Below are 22,692 nucleotides of genomic sequence, written 5' to 3' on the forward strand. Positions count from 1 at the left end.
CTCTGGCAGGGCTCAATGATCTCCACAGCTCCCTTCCAACCCTCCCTCCCATTCTGGGATTCAGGACAGCACCAGGACCAAATTTAACCCCCAAGCTTATATTTAGCCTGGCTGCTCTGAGGGAGGTTCAGAGCCCTATTTAAAGCTGAGCATCTGCTGCAGCTCCCTGCAGCTATCAATAGGCTGCAGAACAGGAGCTGCTCCCTCTCCGTGGGGACACCTGGGAGCAGGCTGGGTTTCAGGAGCACTTAGGGGGATGATGCAAGCAGCAGGGCTTTGCCAGGTGGTATTTGTGGGAAAGGTTCTCACTGGCCTCCCACCTTGCCCTCAGCTTGCTTCCTGCCCAGCCCAGGAGCTGAGCACCCCCCGAGGAGTTGCCTGTGACGAGCAGGAGAAGCGGAGCACAAACAGGGCAGGAGTTTGCCTGCCTCCTGCCCACCCCCCTGCAGGACCCTGGAGCTCTGCAGCTTTCCATGTATTCTAAGCTTTCTATGTATTCTATGTATTCTATGTATTCTATGTATTCTATGTATTCTAAGAGTGTGGCTCTGCTGGGAGCTCCTGCCCTCGCCAGAGCTGCTGTAAAACGATCCTGGGAGGATGACAGGGCTTGCTCTTCCTGGAAATGCTGCCAGTGTGCTCTCTATAGCTCAGCCTGGCCTGCCTTTCGAAGCAGACTCAGCCAGAAGGGCTTTTTTCTTCTCCCAGCCTAACTCCTGAGGAGCAGAGTCCTCTTCCCCCTTGGTTTTTCCCTTGCCTTCATGCCAGGGACGCTGGCACTACACTCAGTGTTCTCCTAGCTTCTCCCTCTGGTTGTGAAGAAGGGAAGCCTAATGAGCTGGGACCTTTCTGGAGAAAAAGTCAGGGTGGTGAGCACCTTGGAGTGCCCCTCAGGAGTGGTGATGCGGTTGCTGACCTTCTCCCTGAGCCACCACAGAGCCAGGCTTTCTCCCACCTGTTGCTGGCAGGTCATGGCCATGTGCTGATGGAGCTGGAAAAGACCCAGCAGGAGCTGCTGGTGGCCACTGCCAGCCTGCCAACCCTTTTGGCTACGGCTGCTTCATGCTCTGGTGGCCAGGAAGGCCACCAGCACCCTGGCCTGGATCAGCAGCAGTGTGGGCAGCAGGGGTGGGGAGCTGCTGGGGCCCCTGTACCCCAGCATGCTGGTGTGGCCACACCTGGAATCATAGAATCAATAAGGTTGGAAAAGACCTCAGAGATCATCCAGTCCAACCTGCCACCCAACACCATCTGATCAACTAAACCATGGCTCCAAGTGCCACATCCAATCCCCTCTTGAACACCTCCAGGGATGAGGACTCCACCACCTCCCTGGGCAGCACATCCCAGTGGCCAATCTCTCTCTCTGGGAAGAACTTTCTCCCCACCTCCAGCCTAAACCTCCCCTGGCACAGCTTGAGACTGTGTCCTCTTGTTCTGGTGCTGGCTGCCTGGCAGAAGAGACCAACCCTCACCTGGCTACAGCCTCCCTTCAGGGAGTTGTGGAGAGCAAGAAGGTCTCCCCTGAGCCTCCTCTTCTGCAGGCTAATCCCGGGTTCAGTTTGGAGCCCACCCCTCCAAGAAGGACAGTGAGAGGCTGGAGAGTGCCCAGAGAAGGGCAGCAAAGCTGGCTGAAGGGCCTGAGCCCAGAAGTGAAGGCACAGCCTCAGCAGCACAGGGGCACAACCCTGAGCGCTTCGAGGGGCGCAGCCGGAGGACGGTTTGGGCTCGGGGCAGCGACGGCTTTGGCTTCTCTACATCCACAGCTGACCTCGGGTTCGTGGCTTGCCTCTCCTCACCGCTGCCCTGTGCCCCAGCTCCCGGCTTTGTCCCTTGGTGCCACGGTTTGTGCTTGCTCGGGAACGGAAAAACACTGCAGGCTCTGCTCCCCGGCCCCGCCGCAGCCCTCCTGGATCAAAGTTCCTCTGGGTCCGGGCAGGTTTGCCAAGGAATTTGGCAAGGGAGGGGAGCAGGGAAGGTGCAGCGCTCTGGGGAAGAAGCTGTGCATTCCTCTTGTCAGAGGGGAATGTGGGCTGCTCTCTCCAGAGCCGAGGGCTTGGAAGATAGGAAGAGCCCTCGGCAGCCGGAGCAGCCGGCGCGCCTGGGGAGCTGCGGGCAGGGGGGGAAGAGGGGCTCTGTGCCTGGAGCTGCCAGCAGTGCTGCCTGCTGCCTCACCTGACACACCACCACACAGCTGTTTGGCTTGGAAAAGACCTCCAGGGGCAGTCCAACCATCAACCATCAGCTTGGCTGATTCACCTGAAGGCTGTGTGGTCATTCAGAGGCTTGGACAGGCTGAGAGCTGGGCAGAGAGGAACCAAATGAGGTTCAGCCAAGAGAAGTGCAGAGTCCTGCACCTGGGAAGGAAGAATAAGCTGCAGCAGTGCAGGCTGGGAGGGGATCTGCTGCAGAGCAGCCCCAAGGAGAAGGACCTGGGAGTCCTGCTGGGCAGTGAGTTCTGCATGGGGCAGCAATGTGCCCTGGGGGCCAAGAAGGCCAAGGGGGTCCTGGGGGGCATCCAGAGGAGTGTGGCCAGCAGAGCCAGAGAGCTTCTCCTCCACCTCTAATCTGCTCTGCTGAGACCTCACCTGGAATGCTGCATCCAGGTCTGGGCTCCCCAGTTCAGGAGGAACAGGGATCTGCTGGAGAGAGTCCAAGGGAGGGCTACCAGGATGCAGAGAGGACTGGATGGGGAGGTGTCCCTGCCCATGGCAGGGGGCTGGAGCTGGCTGATCTTTCAGGTCCCTTCCAACCCAACCCCTTCTGTGTTCTATGGCCCCTTGCACAGCTGGCAGCTGATTCTGAACTGTCCTCTCCCACCACGGGAAGCTTCTCCAGGTCAGACTGCAGAGGTGGCTTTGTGCTGACACTGGGTGGGAAGGAAGCCTCTGCCCCGAGGCCAGGCAGCCAAGGCAGCCCTTGTGCAGAAGGTGCTGGGTCCTTGGAAGGCCACAGCCTCAGAAGCACGAGGGCAGGGCTAAACCTGTCACCAGAACATCCTCCTCCTGCTCAGCCTTGGAGTAAGGTGGGCTTGCTGTCCTTCACTCCAGGGGACCAGACAGGTCTTGCATGGCAAGAGGCAGAGTAAATGTTTTGCAAGAGCTGTTTTGCTTCCTCCCAAGGTCAGGTATTTCCTTTCAGCTATGCAAAGCATGTGTGCAAAATGAGGATCTCCAGTGGAGGGCAGCTCCCAAGGCCCAGCAAAGCCACCCTCGGGGCTCCTTGCTCCCAATTTCCTGTCTCCCGGGGGCACAACAAACAACAGTGCAGCCTTCTCCCCTCCAGGCTGAACAGCCCCCAACTCTCCCAGCCTGTCCCCAACAGGGGGGAGATCTCTCCAGCCCTCTGATGATCTCTGTGCCTCCTCTGGGCCCCCCCATCCCCAGCTAATCCTCGTTCCCCGGGGCGGACACGAAGCCACTTCTGGACGGCACCACCTCTGTGCCCCCCAGGAATGTGCAGCATGTCCCAGGTCAGCTCTAATGCCAAGCCCAGACTAATCCCCCCTCCGAGAGCTTTAGGGAGCCTGTGCCAAGGGAGCAACTGCTGCCACTCAGGAGGTTGACCCTGCTGGGTGGTGGGCAGCTCCTTCGAGCAGAGCGAGCTCTGGTTCCCACGAGGAGAAGCACGCCGCAATGAAGTCACTCGGACTGCCTTGCCCTCTCCCTCGACTCATCCCGCTGCAGCTTCCCAGCCCAAGCAATTTACATGGGGGACAGGCTGCAACAGGAAAGCCTTGACAGACAAAAGGAGGCAGAACAAGTCCCAGGCAGATAAAGGGAAACCCAAACAAGAGCGAGTCCAGCAGAGCGGGGTCAGGCATGTTCTCGAGGAATCCCCAGAGAGCCAAGGCAGCACCCTGCCTGCAAGCCAGCACCCTGCCTGCAAGCCAGCACCCTGCCTGCAAGCCAGCAGCAGCTTCCTCTCCTTGGCAGCACCTGAAGGTGCCCCAGAAAGCTTCCAGAAGCCCAAGGATCAGGCAGACAAAGTCACACAGAGAAATCCTCCCACATGCACAGAACTCTGCCCTAGCCTCACGTCATAGGGTAGGATAGGATAGGGTAGGGTAGGATAGGGTAGGATAGGATACTGGAAGGCCACAATGAGGTCTCCTGGGAGCCTTCTCCTCTCCAGCCTGCACAACCCCAACTCCCTCAGTCTGTCTCCATAGCAGAGCAGCTCCAGCCCTCTGCTCCTCCTCATGGCCCTGCTCTGGACACCTTCCAGCCCCTCCAGAGCCTTCCTGGCACAGAGGCTCCAGAGCTGGCCCCAGAGCTCCAGCTGTGGTCTGAGCAGAGTGGAGCAGAGGGGCAGAATCCCCTCCCTGGCCCTGCTGGCCACACTTCTCTTGCTGCAGCCCAGGCTCTGCTTGGCTCTCTGGGCTGCAAGTGCTCCCTGCTGGCTCCTGCTGAGCTTCTCCTCCCCCAGCACCCCCAGGCCCTTTCCTTCAGGGCTGCTCTCCAGCCAGTCCCTGCCCAGCCTCTATCAGTGCCTGGCATTGCCCTGACCCAGCTGCAGGACCTTGCACTTGGTTTTGTTGAATGGTTGTAGACACCTCTAAGATCATCAAGTCCAACCTTCTACCCAACCCCTGCATGAGGTATGTTCAAGAAAACAACCAGATGTGAGTCATTAGACCACGTCCCAGAGTGCCACACCTCCTGATTTTCCTTGGACACCCCCAGGGATGGGGACTCCACCACCTGCCTGGGCAGCCTCTTCCCACCCCTGACCCTACACTGATCCCAGGCTCCCCTAGCAGAAGTTCAAGTCCTAAAGGTAGGACACAACACCTCAGCAAGCAAGGAAAAGCCCTCCTAACACCACTGCAAGACAGAGGAGCCAAGTGATTCACCAAAGCCAAGCTCAGGAAGCCACATCACCGTGAAACTGCTCCTGGGGCATGACCACAACAGAAGGTAACTGCTGGAGGTCTCCACCGAGCAGGATGCTCCAAGCACCTCTCCCTCCCTGCACAGCCATGCAGTTCAGAGGGTATTGCAGAGCCACAGCTCAGAGCTGAAGCCAGCAGCCCTCCTCAGCTGGAGGAGCTCAGCTCCCACTGCTGCACTGACACCCCAAGGCCTCCAGCTGGAAGCCAGCCTTGCACACAAGCCCAGCCCCACATTCGGGTTGGGACTGGCCCCTGCCTCTTGACGAGCAGAGGGGAAGGTTCTGCTGATTTATGCATACTTTGCTTCCCATCTCACTGCTGAGCTCTACACTCCTCCTTCCAGGGAGCACACAAAGCAGGGGGCCAAGTGCACCAGGAGGGATCTGCCTTCCCCAGACACAAAGCTGGAGGCACAAGTCCCAGCGCATCTGCACGGGCTCGCTCGCATCTCGCTCCACAGCTGCCTTCCTCCCCTGCTTTCCTGTCTGCTGGCCAGCCAGAGGGCAAACCCTGCCCTGGGCTGCACCCAAAGCAGTGTGACCAGCAGGGTGAGGGAGGGGATGCTGCCCCTCTGTTCCATTCTGCTCTGATGAGACCCCCACCTGCAGCACTGTATCCAGTTCTGGTGTCCCCCACAGCACAAGAGGGACCTGGAGCTGCTGGAGTGGGTCCAGAGTGGGCCACAAAGATGATCAGAGGGCTGCAGAACCTCCCCTGTAGGAACAGGCTGGGAGAGGTGGGGTTGTTCAGCCTGGAGAAGAGAAGGCTGCAGGGAGAACTTAGAGCAGCCTTCCACTACCTGAAGGGGCTCCAGGAGAGCTGGGGAGGGACTTTGGACAAGGGCTGGGAGGGACAGGATGAGAGGCAATGACTTTGAGCTGGGAGAGGGCACATTGAGACTGGAGATGAGGAAGAAATCCTTTGCAGTGAGGTTGAGGAGACTGGCACAGGCTGCCCAGGGAGGTTGTGGCTGCTCCCTCCCTGGAGGTGTTCCAGGCCAGGATGGATGAGGCCCTGAGCAAGCTGTGCTGGTGGGAGGTGTCCCTGCCCATGGCAGGGGGTTGGAACTGGATGAGCTTTAAGATCCCTTCCAACCCAACCCATTCTGTGACTCTTTGTCCAGCCTCTTCCCCACACCTCACGCTGGTGGCCTTGGCATCACCATCTGAAAGGTCACTCCCTGGGTAAGAGCCCTCAGCAAACAGCTCCACACAAAGACTCTCCCTGGGGGCAGCAGATGTTGGGTCAAGATCCAGAGCTGAGCAGAACAGCTCAGAGCTCTCAGAGGTCATACAGGGAGCATCTCCCTGGGACCTGGCTGGCCAGAGAGGAGAGGGAATCCTTCACAGTGGTCGATGGAGCAGGGCTGAGGCATTTTCCCACCCTTGCTTGTCCACTCCTCAGAGGTGTGACACTGAAATCCCAGCACTCCCATTCCCATTTCCTTTTGGTGGTGCCCCTTTGGCTTCCAGCCCCTCAGGTCACAGGTGAAAAGAGTTCAGTTTGGCTTATCAGAGACTCCAAGAGATCAAAGAGTCAGAAGAGATAAAGGAGAGGCACTTCTTGCCTCCTGATAAGCTCTTGTTTCTTCCAGGCATGAACACCTTCACAGCACAGCACCTGCTCCAACCCAGCAGCAGCCTCACAGCACCTTCACCAGCCCTGAAATAACCCTGACAGAGAGACAAACCCAGGAGTGGGTCCTTGGAGAAGCCCCAGGGGTGCCTCAGCCTGCAGAGCATTCTTCCCTCCAAAGCCCTTGGAAGGGCACAGTGGAGGTTGGGTTGAATGCCTGGTGACAGCAATGAGTTTGCTCTAGAGCTCATCTGCAAGCTGAGAGCCCAGCAAAGCAGGCCCTGGAGAGGTGTGCTGGAGGGAGGCAGGAGGACCTCTGCCCCTCAGCTCACACCCCTGCAGGGCTTTGCTGTTCATTAACACTCCCATTCTGCCATGCCAGCCCCTACTGGCACCCAGCTAAACCAGGTTTTTGGCCCCAAGATCTCTGCTTCCCCCCTCCATGCATTTCATAACCACCTCACTCCCTCCCAGCTTCCTGGTGCAAGCCTAACCCTCCACCCTGTGCCAGCCTGAGCTGGAGGAGGAGATGGGGTGCCAAGAGCAGGAGGGCAAGGGCCCAAGAAGCACCTGGTGCTAGGGAGGAGGGAGCAGCACTGCAGCTCTGCAGACAGCCCCACAGCACTCAGCACCAGCCCTGCTAAACCCTCCACTGATCCTCCTCATTAGAGCAGCAGCATCTGCCACCAGCCAGAGAGCAGCCATCTGTGCACTCAGCTCCCAAAGCACAGGAGGAGGTTAGTAGGTCATGGGCATAATTCCCTGCATCTCCTGGGATGAAAGATGCTTGGCTCCATGCCACCACAAGCACTCAGGGAGCCCCTCTCTTGCCCAGCCCTACCCTCTGCCACCTCCCCTGCCAGCTGACCTCAGCTGCAAGCTACGTCTCGGTGCCTCCTGCCTCCCTCCCAGGGCAGGAGACAGAAACCACAGACACATCCACAACAGCAGGTTGGGGAGCCTGGGAAGGAGAACCAAATGAGAGGAGCCCCAGCTCCAGGAACAACCAGACCCAGGGGCAGTAGTTTAAATGGTCCCAGCAGGAACAGGTCAAGGAGGTTCACAGGAGCCGACAGAAAACACAAAGCAGGGCTTGGGGAGGGAGACCCAGGTGTTAGGCTGGGCAGCAGGAGGAAGCTCTGCACCAGCAGGATGGGGAAACAGAGCAACAGGTCTCCCAGGGACGTGCTGGAGGCAGCCCTGGACTCATTCAAGGTGAAACTGAGCAACCTGATGGCAGGGGGGGTGGCCAAGATGACCTCTGAGGGTCCCTTCCAAACTGAAGCAAGCTGTGAACCTGTGTTGGTTGCATTTTCATGAGGGGGTTTTGCACCCAGCCTCCATCACAGCTCCCTAAGAATGAAGCTGATGGAGCCAATGGTGGCAGCTCTCCCAGATCTTCATGGAATGGTCAGGGTTGGAAGGGGCCTCAAGGCTCAGCCAGCTCCAACCCCCTGCCACGGGCAGGGACACCTCACACCACAGCAGGTTGCTCACAGCCACCTCCAGCCTGGCTGCAAACACCTCCAGGCAGGAGGCTTCCACCACCTCCCTGGGCAGCCTGTGCCAGGCTCTCACCACCCTCATGGGCAACAACTTCTTCCTCACAGCCAATCTCAATCTCCCCACTTCTAGTTCTGCTCCATCCCCCCCAGTCCTATCCCTCCCTGACACCCTCCAAAGTCCCTCCCCAGCTTTCTTGGAGCCCCCTGCAGATCCTGGAAGGCCACAATGAGGTCTCCTGGGAGCCTTCTCCTCTGCAGCCTGCACAACCCCAACTCCCTCAGTCTGTCCTCCCAGGGGAGGTCTCAGAGTGCTTGTGTTTTCTGGTGGCTCTCTTTGCATTGCTGCTCTCTTCTGCTTGATCAGCTCTAGGTCTGCTCAGCTGAGAGTGGTCTTTGCTGGTGCTTCTCTACCAGGCAGCTTCACAGCATCCCAGGAGGCCAGGTGGGAAGGGAGCCCAAAGGACCACCTGGTCCAACCTTGCTAGGTCCTAGTGGGGTTGAAATGAGCTGGCCCAGCAGCCTGTCAGGCTGAGCCTGCAAACTGAGCAATGCAGGGGACTCCACTGCTCCCCTGGGAGATGTCTTCATCTCAGAAGCCTCCCTGGGCCAAAGGGGGACACAGCTGGTCGTGCCAGGTGGAGAGGGAAAGAGCTCCAGGGTAAACTTGATGCTGGCTTTAGAGCCAACAGGGGCTGCAGAGCTGCCTGCTTGGTGGGTTTCAAGAGGTGCTTCAGCTTTGCAGCCTCTTCAGGGTTTTGAAGCGGCAGCAGCAGCCAAGGTGGCTGTGGGAAGCTGCTGGGGTTTTGTTTTGGCCTGGGCTCTCTCTCCCTCTTGCCACTTTGCCATGGTAGCTCCTCATGGCTCAGCTGGACAAGGCAGAGAGGAGGGCCCCTTCCCTTCCCTTCCTTTCCTTTCCTTTCCCTTCCTTCCCTTCCCTTCCCTTCCCAGCCTGGGGAAGACCTGGCAGTGGCAGCTTGCTGTGGCTAATCTGCTGTCTTGAACTGATAGCATGTGCTGCTATAATTACCTAAGCCACCTTAATGCTGGCCCTTAATGCTGTTCCCTGCCTTCACGTGAAACTGCTAAGGGACAGAAAAGTCTGAGGAATTTGACCATGCTGGGGGGGAAGGGAAATAATGAAGAGCAGGGGAAAAAAAACCCCAACAACAACAACAAAAAATGTCATTGAGGAGCAGTCTGATTTTAAGCCAGAGAGAGATTTCATCTGGAGCTGAGAAGGGCTGAGCTGAGGAGGTGATGCTTGGTGCTGCAAAGCTGCCCTTTGGGGATTAAAGTCCAGTCCAAGCCCTTGGGACAGTGTGGGAAAAAGCCATGCCAGAGCTCCTGGGCTGCTCCCTGTGTGCCTGGCAACAGGAGCCTGGAGCACTTCTAAGCTTCTACAGCAGAGCCTGGCAGCTATTTCAACATTGCCTTTGTGTTTCATTCCTGCCCCCCTTCCCCCAAGGGGGGGTTCTGAGTCATGTCTGGCTGGGGTCAGGTGGGGCTCAGCCTCACTGATGGAGAGGCAAAGGGGTCCACAGCCCTCTCACACTGCTTCTGGAGAGGGATTCTGTAGGTGCAGAAGGGAACCAGACAAAGGGCAAGGTCCTGCACCTAGGTCAAGGCAATCCCAGATACCAGCCCAGGCTGGGGGATGATGAGGTTGAGAGCAGCCCTGCAGGGAAGGACTTGGGGGTGCTGGTGGGGGAGCAGTGGGTCCAGTTCTGGATCCACTATTCCATGGAAGGATCTGGAGGGGCTGGAAGGAGTCCAGAGAAGGGCCACGAGGAGGAGCAGAGGGCTGGAGCTGCTCTGCTCTGAGGACAGACTGAGGGAGTTGATGCTGTTCAGTCTGGAGAAGAGAAGGCTCCCAGGAGACCTCATTGTGGCCTTCCAGGATCTGCAGGGGGCTCCAAGAAAGCTGGGGAGGGACTTCTGAGGGTGTCAGGGAGGGACAGGACTGGGGGGGATGGAGCAAAACCAGAAGTGGGGAGATTGAGATTAGATGTGAGGAAGAAGTTGTTGCCCATGAGGGTGGTGAGAGCCTGGCACAGGTTGCCCAGGGAGGTGGTGGCAGCCTCATCCCTGGAGGTGTTCAAGGACAGCAAGGATGAAGCCTTGAGCAAGCTGTGCTGGTGGGAGGGCTCCCTGCCCTGGATGATCTTGAAGGTCCCTTCCAACCCAACCCATTCTGGGACCCTTTGATTTTAGGGTCATGGATTTAGCTGCATCCAAACAGCCATGGATCAGCCCTGAGGACTGCAGAGCAAAGGCAAACCAAGAGCAGCAGGCAGGTCCTCACCATTCTGAGCTGCAAGCCACACTTCCTTGCACAAAACATGGAGGGCAAAATCCATGGCTGAAGTGCAGAGTGGCTTAAAACCAACCCAAAGTGCTCAGGAGGAGCCTTTGCCTGCTCAGCATCAGGCTGAAAAGGAAACAAAAGCCAACACTCAGTCAAGAGGTGTTGCAAAGAAAGCAATTTTCTTAATGAGCTGTCTGAGCAGAGCCCTCCACTCATGCCAAGGAGAAGAAGAAAGCCTTTGCCTAGGGTGGCAGTTCACATCTAGACCAAGCCTTGGCTCATGATGTGCCTTCAGCCTACCCAAGTGCTCCCCTGGGAGTCTTTGGAGTCAGAATGGAGGCACAGGAAGAAGAGAAATGTCACCCAGCACCTCTCCCAACCACAGCTGGACTAAACCAATGGGTGAGACCTTCTCCAGGTGCCCCTGCCTTGGCAGGGGGTTGGACTGGATGATCTCCAGAGGTCCCTTCCACGCTGTGATCCTGTGACAGGAAGCTCCTTGCAGCACCTTCTTTTGTCTCTCCTGTCACCCCCATGCCTACAGGAAGTCCTCTCAGCTCTAATCTCTCCTGACACTATCTCCCCCCAGCTTCCCTCTGGGCTTCCTGAGGTCACAGCCTCCTCCCTGAACCCACCCATTGACCCCCAAATATCCTCCCCACCACAGCTCCAGGTCTGTGTCATAGAGGCACAGAAGTGTCAGGGTTGGAAGGGAGCTCAAGGCTCAGCCAGCTCCAACCCCCTGCCATGGGCAGGGACACCTCACACTACAGCAGGTTGCTCACAGCCACCTCCAGCCTGGCTGCAAACACCTCCAGGCAGGAGGCTTCCACCACCTCCCTGGGCAGCCTGTGCCAGGCTCTCACCACCCTCAAGGTGTCCTCTGCAGTGGAAGAGAGGAGAGCTCCCTGACCCCACAAAACCAGGCTACCTGCCAGGGATCAGAGGGGTCCTGACCACAGGAGCAGGTCCCTAACCAAGGACTGGGGGCCAGGACACAGCCAGCTCTACCCTGGGCAGCCAGGGCCATATTTCAAGCTCCCTGGAGGTGTTTGCAGCCAGGCTGGATGTGGCTGTGAGCAACCTGCTGCAGTGTGAGGTGTCCCTGCCCATGGCAGGGGCTTGGAGCTGGCTGAGCCTTGAGCTCCCTTCCAGCCCTGCGATGTCCAGCCCAGGTCATGAGCAGCCTCCCCCTGCCATTATGCAAGCTCTGCTTTGCAGGGTGAGAGCAGAACCTGCTGACCTCCTCACCTGCACCTTCCCACAGCCTGCCTGCCCCTGAGCACCTTCCCAGGCCCTCTCCCAAGTTACTCACCCCACGAGGTGCTGCAGCAGGCCCCCAGGCAGGCAGAGGGCATGTCTGCACCCCAAGCAGTAATTACTGCTGGCTCCACCTCTGCAGCTGCATCACCTGGGACCTCACCATGCTACCTGCAGCAGCAGAGGGGCAGAGCAAGGCATGCTCCAACTGTCCCACAGAAGCACAACAACTGTTAGGGTTGGGAAAGCCCTCAGAGAACCACAGAATCATTGGGGCTGGAGAGGACCTCCGAGATCCTCAAGCCCAGCCTAGGACCTGACACCACCACACCAGCTAAACCCTGCCACCAAGTGCCACATCCAAGCTTGTCTTCAAGACCTCCAGGGATGGGGACTCCACCACCTCCCTGGGCAGCACATCTCAGTCTCACAGTATAACTAAGGTTGGAAGAGACCCCAAGGATCATCAAGTCCAACCTGTCTCGACAGACCTCACGACTAGACCATGGCACCAAGTGCCATGTCCCAGTGCCTAATCAGCCTGGCTGTGAGGAAGAGCTTCCTAGCAGCCAACCCCAACCCTTGCACTTGGGAAGTGCTGGGATGTCACAGCTGGGGAATGCAGCAGAATTCCTTGGGGTGGCCAGAATGGAATAGAATAAAATAAACCAGATTGGAAAAGCCCTTTGAGATCAAGTCCAAGCTATCACCCAGCACCATCTGATCAACTGAACCATGGCACCAAGGGCCTCATCCAGGCTCTTCCTAAACACTTCCAATGATGGAGACTCTACCACCTCCCTGGGCAGCACATTCCAGTGGCCAATCTCTCTTGCTGGGAAGAGCTTCTTCCTAACCTCCAGCTTAAACCTCCCCTGGCACAGCTTGAGACTGTGTCCTCTTGTTCTGGTGCTGGGTGCCTGGGAGAAGAGACCAACCCCCACCTGGCTACAACCTCCCTGCAGGGAGTTGCAGAGAGCAAGAAGGTCTCCCCTGAGCCTCCTCTTCTCCAGGCTAAGCAACCCCAGCTCCCTCAGCCTCTCCTCCCAGGGCTGTGCTCCAGACCCCTCCCCAGCTTTGCTGCCCTTCTCTGGACACCTTCCAGCACCTCAGCATCTTTCCTAACCTGAGGGGCCCAGAACAGGACACAGTAGGTGATCTCTAAGGTCCCTTCCAACCCAACCTATGAATCCCTGAACTTCCTGGCACTGCTTCCCAGCTTGGAGCAGGCAAAGATCCTGTGGCACTGGGCTCATCCCAGCTGGGGTCCAGCAGGGAGTGGAATCTGCCAGTGCATCTGTGGGACAGCCCATGCCCAATGGGATTGAGTGAATTCAACAAAGGATATTCAAACACCAGTTTAGGAAGGCTCAGGCTTGGTGTCTACCCTGAAGGTTCATTAAGCCAGCAGCTATAAATAGCAGGAGCCAGCCAACAGGGCTGACATCCATGCAGCTACTTAGCAGAGCAGATGCAGCCCAGCCAGGGGTGTGCCAGAAGCTCTCTTTCTGTTGGGGCTGTTGGGAGGTTTATTTCCTTCAGCAATCCAACCTCTCTCCTGGCTCCTCCAGAGATGGGGTGGGAGCTTCCAAGAAAGCTTTTTCAGCTTCAGCTCACCACAGGCAGAGCCACAGCAGAGCACTGTGGCAAGAGCCTTGAAAAACAAATCCCAGGCAGGCTGGCTCCAGAGCCTCAGCGTTTGACAGAGCTGCTTCACACAGGGAGGGACTGCACAGAGGCAGGAGATGGCTTGGCTTGGAAGGGACCTTCAAGATCAGCCTGGTCCAACCCCCCTGCCATGGGCAGGGACACCTCCCACCAGCCCAGGCTGCTCAAGGCTTCATCCAGCCTGGCCTTGAACAGCTCCAGGGAGGGGACAGCCACAGCCTCCCTGGGCAACCTGTGCCAGAGTCTCCCCACCCTCACTGGCAACAATTTCTTCCTCATCTCCAGCCTCATCTCCCCTCTCCCAGCTCAAAGCCATTGTCCCTCCTCCTGTCACTCCCAGCCCATGTCAGAAGTCCCTCCCCAGCTCTCCTGGAGCCCCCTCAGGTCCTGCAAGGCCACTATGAGGTCTCCCCAGAGCCTTCTTTTCTGCAGGCTACACAAGACTCCCTTGGGCTTCAAGAGCTGCACAGCAGGCTAGGGGAGGTCCAAGGTGGTGGAGACCTCATTGCTCTCTACAGCTCCCTGAGAGGAGCTTGCAGTGAGCTGGGGGATGGGATGGGATGGGATGGGATGGGATGGGATGGGATGGGATGGGATGGGATGGGATGGGAAGAGACCTTTGAGATCATGGAGTCCAACCTCTCTCCCAACACCATCTGATCAACTAACCCATGGCACCAAGCACCCCATCCAGGCTCTTCCTAAACACCTCCAGGGATGGGGACTCCACCACCTCCCTGGGCAGCACATCCCAAGGGCCAACCTCTCTTGCTGGGAAGAATTTCTTCTTCACCTCCAGCCTAAACCTCCCCTGGCACAGCTTGAGGCTGTGTCTCTTCTCCCTAGTCTCAGGTGATAGAAGGAGAGGCAATGACCTGAAATTGTGCCAGGGGAGGCTTAGGTTGGAGAGGAGGGAAAAATTCCTTTGCTGCAGGGGTGGTCAGGGGTTGGAAGAAGCTGCCCAGGGAGGTGGTGGAGTCCCCATGGCTGGAGGTACTGGAAGGCTGCTGTAAGATCTCCCCAAAATGGAACTAAAGAGCCATTTCTGACTGGATGCAGGAGGTCAGAAGCACAGCAGCAGAACTTCCTGGCATGCCTGCACAAGGCAGGGGTGGGGAAGCAAAGCTTGTGAGCACAGCAACAACACAACGAGAGGAGAGGGGTAGGAAACAACCAACTCAGGTCAGCTCTGACGACAAGAGCCTCAGAAGGGGGTGGGGGGAAGCCCCCAAGCAAGCAAACACAGACACCCTGGGGCTCTGAGGTAACACAGAATTCAAAGTAGGGAAACTGAAGACAGCAACCTGAACTGGTCCTATCCTTTACAGAGCTCTAAATTAACTGTGGCAGCTGGTAAAAGGATCTGGCCACCAGCACAGGGCAGCCAGGCCCTGCTGGCAGCTGGTAAAAGGACCTGGACACCTGAGCCAGGGAACAATGCAGGCAAAGCTGCCCTGGCAGCAGTATTAAATGCATTGGGACACCTGCAGCCCTTGGGTGGGAGGGAGGTGAGCCCCATCCAACACCCACAAAGAAGTGCAAAGAGGTCAGGGAGGAGGAACACACCAGGGAGGGGGAAAAGGCTGGGAGACATGAATAGGTTGGAGGTTTTTACAGGCAGAGGAGGCAACAATGCACTGAGCCTGGAGAAACAGAAGGGGAGGGCAGGGGACAATGCCACTGAACCCCCTCAACTCGAGGGGCACAAAGCAGAAGCAAGGCTGAACAGAAGGAAAGGTAGAAAAGCAACATCAGAGGTTGGAAGGGACCTCCAGAGGTCATCCAGTCCAACCTTCTGTTCAAGGTTAAGAGTTGAAAGGGGACAGCTCAGCTCACTAAACCCCTGCCAGAGCTCCTCTGGAGATGCTCAAGGGATCAGGGAACCTTCCAGAGGTTCCTCAGTGAAGAAAGAATTAAAGCTGAAGGTGAAAACCTTCCAGCTCCTGCCCCAGTGGGGAAGGGCAGGTTCTGCTCCTGCTCCTGCTCCACAACACAGCCAAAAGGGCAGCACTGGAGGAAAGGTGAGGATTTGACATGCAGAATGGTAGGGGTTGGAAGGGACCCCTGGAGCCCGAGGCAAAGCCCCCTGCCAAAGCAGGGGCACCTAGAAAAGGTCACCCAGGAACACAGCCAGGTGGCTCTTCACCTCCTCCACAGATGGAGACCCCCACACCTCTCCTGGGCTGTGGCTTGGGGCTACAGTCACAGAATGCATTGGGTTGGAAGGGACCCTGAGAGCTCACCCAGTCCACCCCCCCTGCACTCAGCAGAGACATCTCCAACTCGATCAGGTTGCTCACAGCCTTTGTCCAGCCTGCCCTTGAATATCTCTGGGGATGGAGCCTCAACCCCCTCCCTGGGCAGCCTGCTGCAGGGTTCCAGCAGCCTCCTGGTGCACAACTTGCTCCTGACAGTACACAGTGGTCTGGGTGCTCCTCACCAACCTCTGCCCAGGAGGCTGTGTCTGGCTGCACCCATTGGGTGCTCCTCACCAACCCCTGCCCAGGAGGCTGTGTCTGGCTGCACCCATTGGGTGCTCCTCACCAACCTCTGCCCAGGAGGCTGTGTCTAGCTGCACCCATTGGGTGCTCCTCACCAACCCCTGCCCAGGAGGCTGTGTCTAGCTGCACCCATTGGGTGCTCCTCACCAACCCCTGCCCAGGAGGCTGTTTCTGGCTGCACCCATTGGGTGCTCCTCACCAACCTCTGCCCAGGAGGCTGTGTCTGGCTGCACCCATTGGGTGCTCCTCACCAACCTCTGCCCAGGAGGCTGTGTCTGGCTGCACCCATTGGGTGCTCCTCACCAACCCCTGCCCAGGAGGCTGTGTCTAGCTGCACCCATTGGGTGCTCCTCACCAACCCCTGCCCAGGAGGCTGTTTCTGGCTGCACCCATTGGGTGCTCCTCACCAACCCCTGCCCAGGAGGCTGTGTCTAGCTGCACCCATTGGGTGCTCCTCACCAACCTCTGCCCAGGAGGCTGTGTCTGGCTGCACCCATTGGGTGCTCCTCACCAACCCCTGCCCAGGAGGCTGTTTCTGGCTGCACCCATTGGGTGCTCCTCACCAACCTCTGCCCAGGAGGCTGTGTCTGGCTGCACCCATTGGGTGCTCCTCACCAACCTCTGCCCAGGAGGCTGTTTCTGGCTGCACCCATTGGGTGCTCCTCACCAACCCCTGCCCAGGAGGCTGTGTCTGGCTGCACCCATTGGGTGCTCCTCACCAACCTCTGCCCAGGAGGCTGTTTCTGGCTGCACCCATTGGGTGCTCCTCACCAACCCCTGCCCAGGAGGCTGTTTCTGGCTGACCTCACACAGAGTGGCTGACTTCTAGAGAGCCAGGGCTGAAGCTGCAACAGATCTCCCCAGGCACTTCCTCATCTCTCCCTCGCTATCTCTTTACACCCAGTGTCGAATTGCTCATCAAAACCTGGCCCCTTCCTGGCTGGCATTAGCTCGGGGGCAACCTCAGGTGAGAGGCAGGGATGAAATGTCTGCCCCAGCCCTGTGCCTCTTCCAGCAGCCCCCGTGGGCAGCCCCGGGTGGAGGCCAGCGGGAGCCCTGCTGGGACGGATCCAGCGTCGCCCCCCCAGCAGAGCCCCAGGCGGCAGCAGCATTGTGGGGCAGGCAGCAGTACTCACTGAGGGGTTTGAGGATGCTGCTGCTGGTCTCATCAGCGTTTTCCACATCTGATTTGTCTGAGTAGTTCTCAGAGACTTTCTCCTTTTCCTTCTTCTCTTTGTGCCCAGGCCTCCTCCGGTGCCGCCGCCTCCTCCTGTAGCTCTTCGGCACGTGGACCCCGATGTAGATGGTGTGGTGACCTAGGGGGGAAGGCAAGCACAGCAAAGGTGAGCTCCTGGGAGAGTCACCCTGGCCTCCTCAGCCACCAGGACTCAGAGAATCACAGAAGTGTCAGGGCTGGAAGGGAGCTAAGGCTCAGCCAGCTCCAACCCCCCTGCCATGGGCAGGGACACCTCACACCGCAGCAGGCTGCTCACAGCCACCTCCAGCCTGGCTGCAAACACCTCCAGGCAGGAGGCTTCCACCACCTCCCTGGGCAGCCTGGGAGAACAGGGCTGGAGAGGAGCAGCTGAGGGAGCTGGGGGAGAAGAGGCTGAGGGCAGACCTCATTGCTCTCTTCAACTCCCTGGAAGGAGGTTGGAGTGTGGAGGGGCTTGACCTCTTCTCCCTAGCCTCAAGGGATAGAGCAAGATGCAACAGCCTGAAAATGTGCCAGGGGAGGCTTAGGTTGGAGAGAAGGGAAAATTCCCTTGCTGCCAAGTGGTCAGGGGTTGGAAGAGGCTGCCCAGGGAGGTGGTGGAGTCCCCATCCTGCCTGGGGGTGTTCAAGAAACCTGTGGCCATGGTTCAGCAGCCCTGCTGACCTCAGGCTGGTGGTTGGACTCCAGCACCTCAGAGATCTTTTCCAAGCCCAAACAACTCTGTGGTTCTCTGACTGTGTGGGAGGGAGTGGAAGAGTCACTCCATGGGTGTGAGGAGTCCCCTGGAGGGAGGCATCCACAGCCTGCGCCTCCTGCCCCCTCTGCATGGCTGGCTGGGTTGGGCAGCATGGAGGTGCTGTGCCTGCTGCTGTGCCAGCCCCAGCACCTGGCAACCCCTTGGGCCCAGGTAGAGCTGAGGGCAGTGGGCACGTGATGGCCTGGCCTTTGTTCTTACTGCTTGAGCTGATTTGAAACTAAGCAGGGCTTACTTTGGGGCTTGCTTAGTGCTACTTTTAGCATCTCCCCTTTGCAATGGATCATCCCTGTGATTTGTTTGCCCTTTCTGGGCCACCAGCCTTGTAGGGCACTTCCCATTTCCTCAGGTGCTCACACCAAAGGGCAGACACCTCCCTGCTGCCACCCCACCTGCAGGAGCCTGCCTGCAAGCCCAGCACCTTCTCTCCTGGCCAGGAAGCTGTGCTTCTGCTGGCAAGGCACCTGGGGGGCTGCAGCCCATGCTGAAGGGCTTCACACTGCACTCTGAATACCCCAAGGAAGGAGGCAGCCACAGCCTCCCTGGGCAGCCTGCTCCAGAGTCTCACCAACCTCATAGTGAAGAGCTTCCTCCTCAGCTCCAGTCTCACCCTGCTCTCCCTCAGCTTCAAACCATTCCCCCTTGCCCTGTCTCTAGACACCCTGATGCCCCTCTCCAGGGTATAATGCTTTGACAAGCCCAAGGCAGCTACCACCCACCCCAATGTCCTTGAGAGCATGGAAGGTGCCACTTGGACCTGCAGGTCCTACCCAGGCTGTTGGGAAACTCCTGGCCAAACCTAAGCAGCTCTCTCAAAATGAACAAAGCTAATCAGTTTGCCTGGAGGACAGCAGGGAGGGTGCTGGGCACCCAAACAGGACCATGAAAGGCAACTGGCGAGTGGCCCATGTTGAGTTCAAGCTGAGCAGGACCTGGATTAGCAGGAGGAATTCTGCCGGGTTGTGGTGCCAGGAGGAGAGGCAATGGCTGAGAGCTGGGAGAGGCCACATTGAGACTGGAGATGAGGAAGAAATTCTTGCCAGGGAGGGTGGGGAGACACTGGCACAGGTTGCCCAGGGAGGTTGTGGCTGTCCCCTCCCTGGAGGTGCTCAAGGCCAGGCTGGATGAGGCTCTGAGCAACCTGGGCTGGTGGGAGGTGTCCCTGCCCGTGGCTGGAGGGTTGGAACTGGATGGTCTTCAAGATCCCTTCCAACCTAAACCATTCTATGGCATTGGAATAGGTTCCCCAGGGAGGTGCTGGAGCCCCCATCCCTGGAGGTGCTCCAGAACCCTGTGGTCACAGCACTGGGGGCCATGGTGGGGCTGGCTTGGTGGCTGGAGGTCTTTCCCCAGCCCGGCAGCTGTGTGCTGAGGGTGCAGCCTGTGCCACGCCAACTTTCTCAGGCATCCCCAGTTGCAGGCAGTGGTTCTCATGGGAAAGGCTCTGCCACCCTGGTGAGGAGGAAGTGTCTCAGCAAGCCAGGGCATTCAGAGTATGTGTCAATTGTTTCCTTCTTGGGAAGGGAGCCTAGAAGTTTATCTCAGCCTCCGCAGCAATACCAACAGCTGCCAAGCACGGCCGGGACGCCGCGAAGGGAAAGGTCCTGCCTGGCTTCCCCCAGCAGGCTGGGAGCATCAGAAAGAGAGCCCAAGCACACCAGCAGCAGCAACAAAGGGCAGCATTAAGCAAGTCTGTCCCTGGCAGGAGAGGGGAAAAGCAGCTAAGTGCTGCAGATGTTTGCCTGCCTGCACGCAGCTCGGTGTGATGGTAGCAGGCTGTGTCCCGCGCACACGTGGGCGAGAGATTAGAGAGGGATTGTCCACTTCTGCTGGCAGCATATTAAAGCATTAAGGCTGCAGGCTTACCACCCTCTGTGTCTGCTACCAAGCTGGCCACGGAATTAGAGTGCTCCAGAGGAGGGCTTGGTGTGAACACAGACACTGCACTCCTCCCCCCCAGCCTTCTGCACCTGCCTGCGGGATGGGATCCTGCCTGGAAGGATCCCTCCTGGGGCAGCCCTGCCCTGCAGCTCCTGCTTGTGCCCTCCTCTGTCCCCACACAGCCATCTGCCACCCTAGAGCTGATGTTCCCAGCTGCTGGAACGGCTTTCCTCCTTCCTCTGACACTCCAGAGCTAATTCACCTCTTCAGGTGTTGCTCTGTGACATCTCCTTGCAGATGTGATCTCAGAGGTCTCTATCAGCATTAATGATTCTATGATCCTATGTCCCCTCCCTGGAGGTGTTCCAGGCCAGGCTGGATGAGGCCTTGAGCAAGCTGGGCTGGTGGGAGGTGTTGGGAAGTGGCTGACCTTGAAGGTCCCTTCCAACCCAACCCATTCTATGATCCTGTGTCTCCAGTTGTGTGGCTCTGCCCATTTCTTCCTGGGCTGGAGGCACCAGAGGCATCTCCCTTTGCTTCTGTCACTGATGCTGGACCTTGCTTGACCCTGGATTTCACTTTGTTGCTTGTTTTTGGTGGGGATGGTTTTCTCTCTTGCTCCCTGAGCTGGCAAATGAGTGCCTGGTGCTGTACTGGGCAGCTGTTGGCAGCAGGAGATGCTCCTGTCAGAACTTCTGAGAGCTCAGCCTAGATAATGCTGGCTAAAAAGTCATTAACTTGGCTCAGGGAGGGCTTTCCCTCACCCTTTTGTTGGCCTCAGGATTTCAGAAGCCCTTCCCAGGTGCTTCCTTCAGTAACTCCACAACAACCATGCCCTTGCCAGGGGGGGGCTGGAGGTAGATGATCTGCCAGGTCCCTTCCAACTCAAACCATTCCATGAGGCTAGGATTTGGCACTTCTGATGTGCCCTCTGTGCTTGCTGGCCCCAGGAGCTGCTGCTGGGGACCTGTGCACCTCAGGGGTGCTGCAGGGCTGCAGAGCACGTGTGATGGGGATGAGAGGCAGTGGGAAGTGCACAGGGCAGGAGCTCTTTTCAGAAGCTCCTGGCCCCATCCATGCAGAGAGCTCAGCAGGCTGCTTCTTTGCAGAGCCCCCAGGGAGCTCAGCTGCCTGGCTTGAAGTTGCTATCAAGGAGGGACACTCTGGGCAAGCAGCCTTCTAGAGATCTCCAATAATTATGGTTGGACTCACAGAGCCCTAGAATGGGTTTGGGTTGGAAGGGACCTCCCAAAGCTCAGCCAGTCCAACCCCCCCTGCACTCAGCAGGGACATCCTCCACTAGAGCAGGCTGCTCAGAGCCTTGGCCAGCATCACCTTGAAGATCTCAACCACCTCCCTGGGCAACCTGTTGCAGTGTTCCAGCAGCCTCCTGGTGCAGAACTTGTTCCTCACATCCAAGCTCCATCTGCTCTGCTCTCATGTCAAACCATTGCTCCTCATCCTGTCCCTGCAGGCCTTTGCAAACAGTCCCTCTGCAGCCTTCTTGTGGCCCCCTTCAGACACTGGAAGGCTGCTCTGAGGTCTCCCTGGAGCCTTCTCTTCTCCAGGCTGCACAACCCCAGCTCCCTCAGCCTGTCCCCATGGCAGAGGTGCTCCAAGCCCTGCGATGTTCTCAAGGTGCTTCCCAGCCAGGCCATTCCGTGAGCTCAGCAAGGGAATTCACCTGCAAACCCAAAGCCACTCTATGACTCCATGAACCTCAGGGTTCTAGGAGCTCAGTACCTTCAGAAGGTCAGTTAGATCTTTCCATGAAGTGACCTCTTAGCCTTTAAAGGGCTCCTGTGTACCAAGTCTATAGTTAGCAGAAGGAAAGTCTCCCCAGACATCTGTCAGAAGTTGCACTTCTCAGTTTCAAGCCCACACTTGCTCACTCCCAGCCAATGACCCAGACTTGAACTGCCAGATTCCTAACAGGATTCAGAGGTTGCTCCAGTGGAGCATGGAGCTAGCTCTGTGCCCTGGACAACAGGGGGGCTCTAGAAGATGGAGCTCACAAAGCCAAGTCAAGAGTGCCTGCACAGGCAAAGAGAATGGAAGGGGAGGGGGGGATGCCAGCAGGGCTTCACTTGGCTCCTGGAAGATGCTACAACACCTGAGTGTTGAGGAGGAGCAGAGCAAGCCACTCACCCACCTGTGCTGGGAAGGGAGCAGGAGATGAAGCCCAGAAGACTGAGGGCAGCTACCAGGTGCTGCCCCATGGCAGGGAGACAGAAGGAAGTTCATGGATGCATAGAATGGATTGGCATGGAAAGGACCTTCAAGAGCATCCAGTTCCAGCCCCCTGCCATGGGCAGGGACACCTCCCACCAGCACAGGCTGCTCATGGCCTCATCCAGCCTGGTGCTGAACACCTCCAGGGAGGGGACATCCACAGCCTCCCTGGCCAACCTGTGCCAGTGCCTCCCCACCCTCACTGGCAACAATTTCTTCCTCATCTCCAGCCTCAACCTGCCCTCCTCAAGCTTCCCTGGCAGGGAATTCAGGGGGGGACATGGTGTGGACAGAGCCATGAAGGTGTCTAGGGGCTCTCCCTGAGCTTTACATAAGCCACTGCCAGGCTCTGACCCACAACCCCTTAAGCTGCTTTTCTTTGCCTCTTCTTCAGAGCCATCAGAGGTTATGGAGGTGCTGGAAGGTGTCCAGAGAAGGGCCACGAGGAGGAGCAGAGGGCTGGAGCTGCTCTGCCATGGGGACAGCCTGAGAGAGTTGGGGTTGTGCAGGCTGGAGAGGAGAAGGCTCCCAGGAGACCTCATTGTGGCCTTCCAGGATCTGCAGGGGGCTCCAAGAAAGCTGGGGAGGGACTTTGGAGGGTGTCAAGGAGTGATAGGACTGGGGGGGATGGAGCAGAACTAGAAGTGGGGAGATTCAGATTGGCTGTGAGGAAGAAGTTGTTGCCCATGAGGGTGGTGAGAGCCTGGCACAGGCTGCCCAGGGAGGTGGTGGAAGCCTCCTGCCTGGAGGTGTTTGCAGCCAGGCTGGAGGTGGCTGTGAGCAGCCTGCTGTGGTGTGAGGTGTCCCTGCCCATGGCAGGGGGTTGGAGCTGGCTGAGCCTTGAGCTCCCTTCCAACCCTGACACTTCTGTGACTCTACAGAAGCCACCAAACCTGTCCTG

General features: G+C 58.0%; 1 protein-coding gene across 9 annotated transcripts in view; it reads right to left on the reverse strand.

Moving 5' to 3' along the window:
• The window catches only part of SLC4A4 (solute carrier family 4 member 4), a 136,138-nt gene that overhangs the window by 74,692 nt on the left and 38,754 nt on the right, over positions 1 to 22,692 (reverse strand). For all 9 annotated transcript variants that reach the window (XM_054172484.1, XM_054172483.1, XM_054172485.1 and 6 more), the window contains one exon: positions 16,845 to 17,024. In XM_054172484.1, the coding sequence (XP_054028459.1) occupies positions 16,845 to 17,024 (180 nt within the window). The remainder of the gene's footprint in view (positions 1 to 16,844; positions 17,025 to 22,692) is intronic.

Source organism: Dryobates pubescens, chromosome 24 (genome assembly GCF_014839835.1).
Source record: "Dryobates pubescens isolate bDryPub1 chromosome 24, bDryPub1.pri, whole genome shotgun sequence".
NCBI classification, from domain to species: domain Eukaryota; kingdom Metazoa; phylum Chordata; class Aves; order Piciformes; family Picidae; genus Dryobates; species Dryobates pubescens.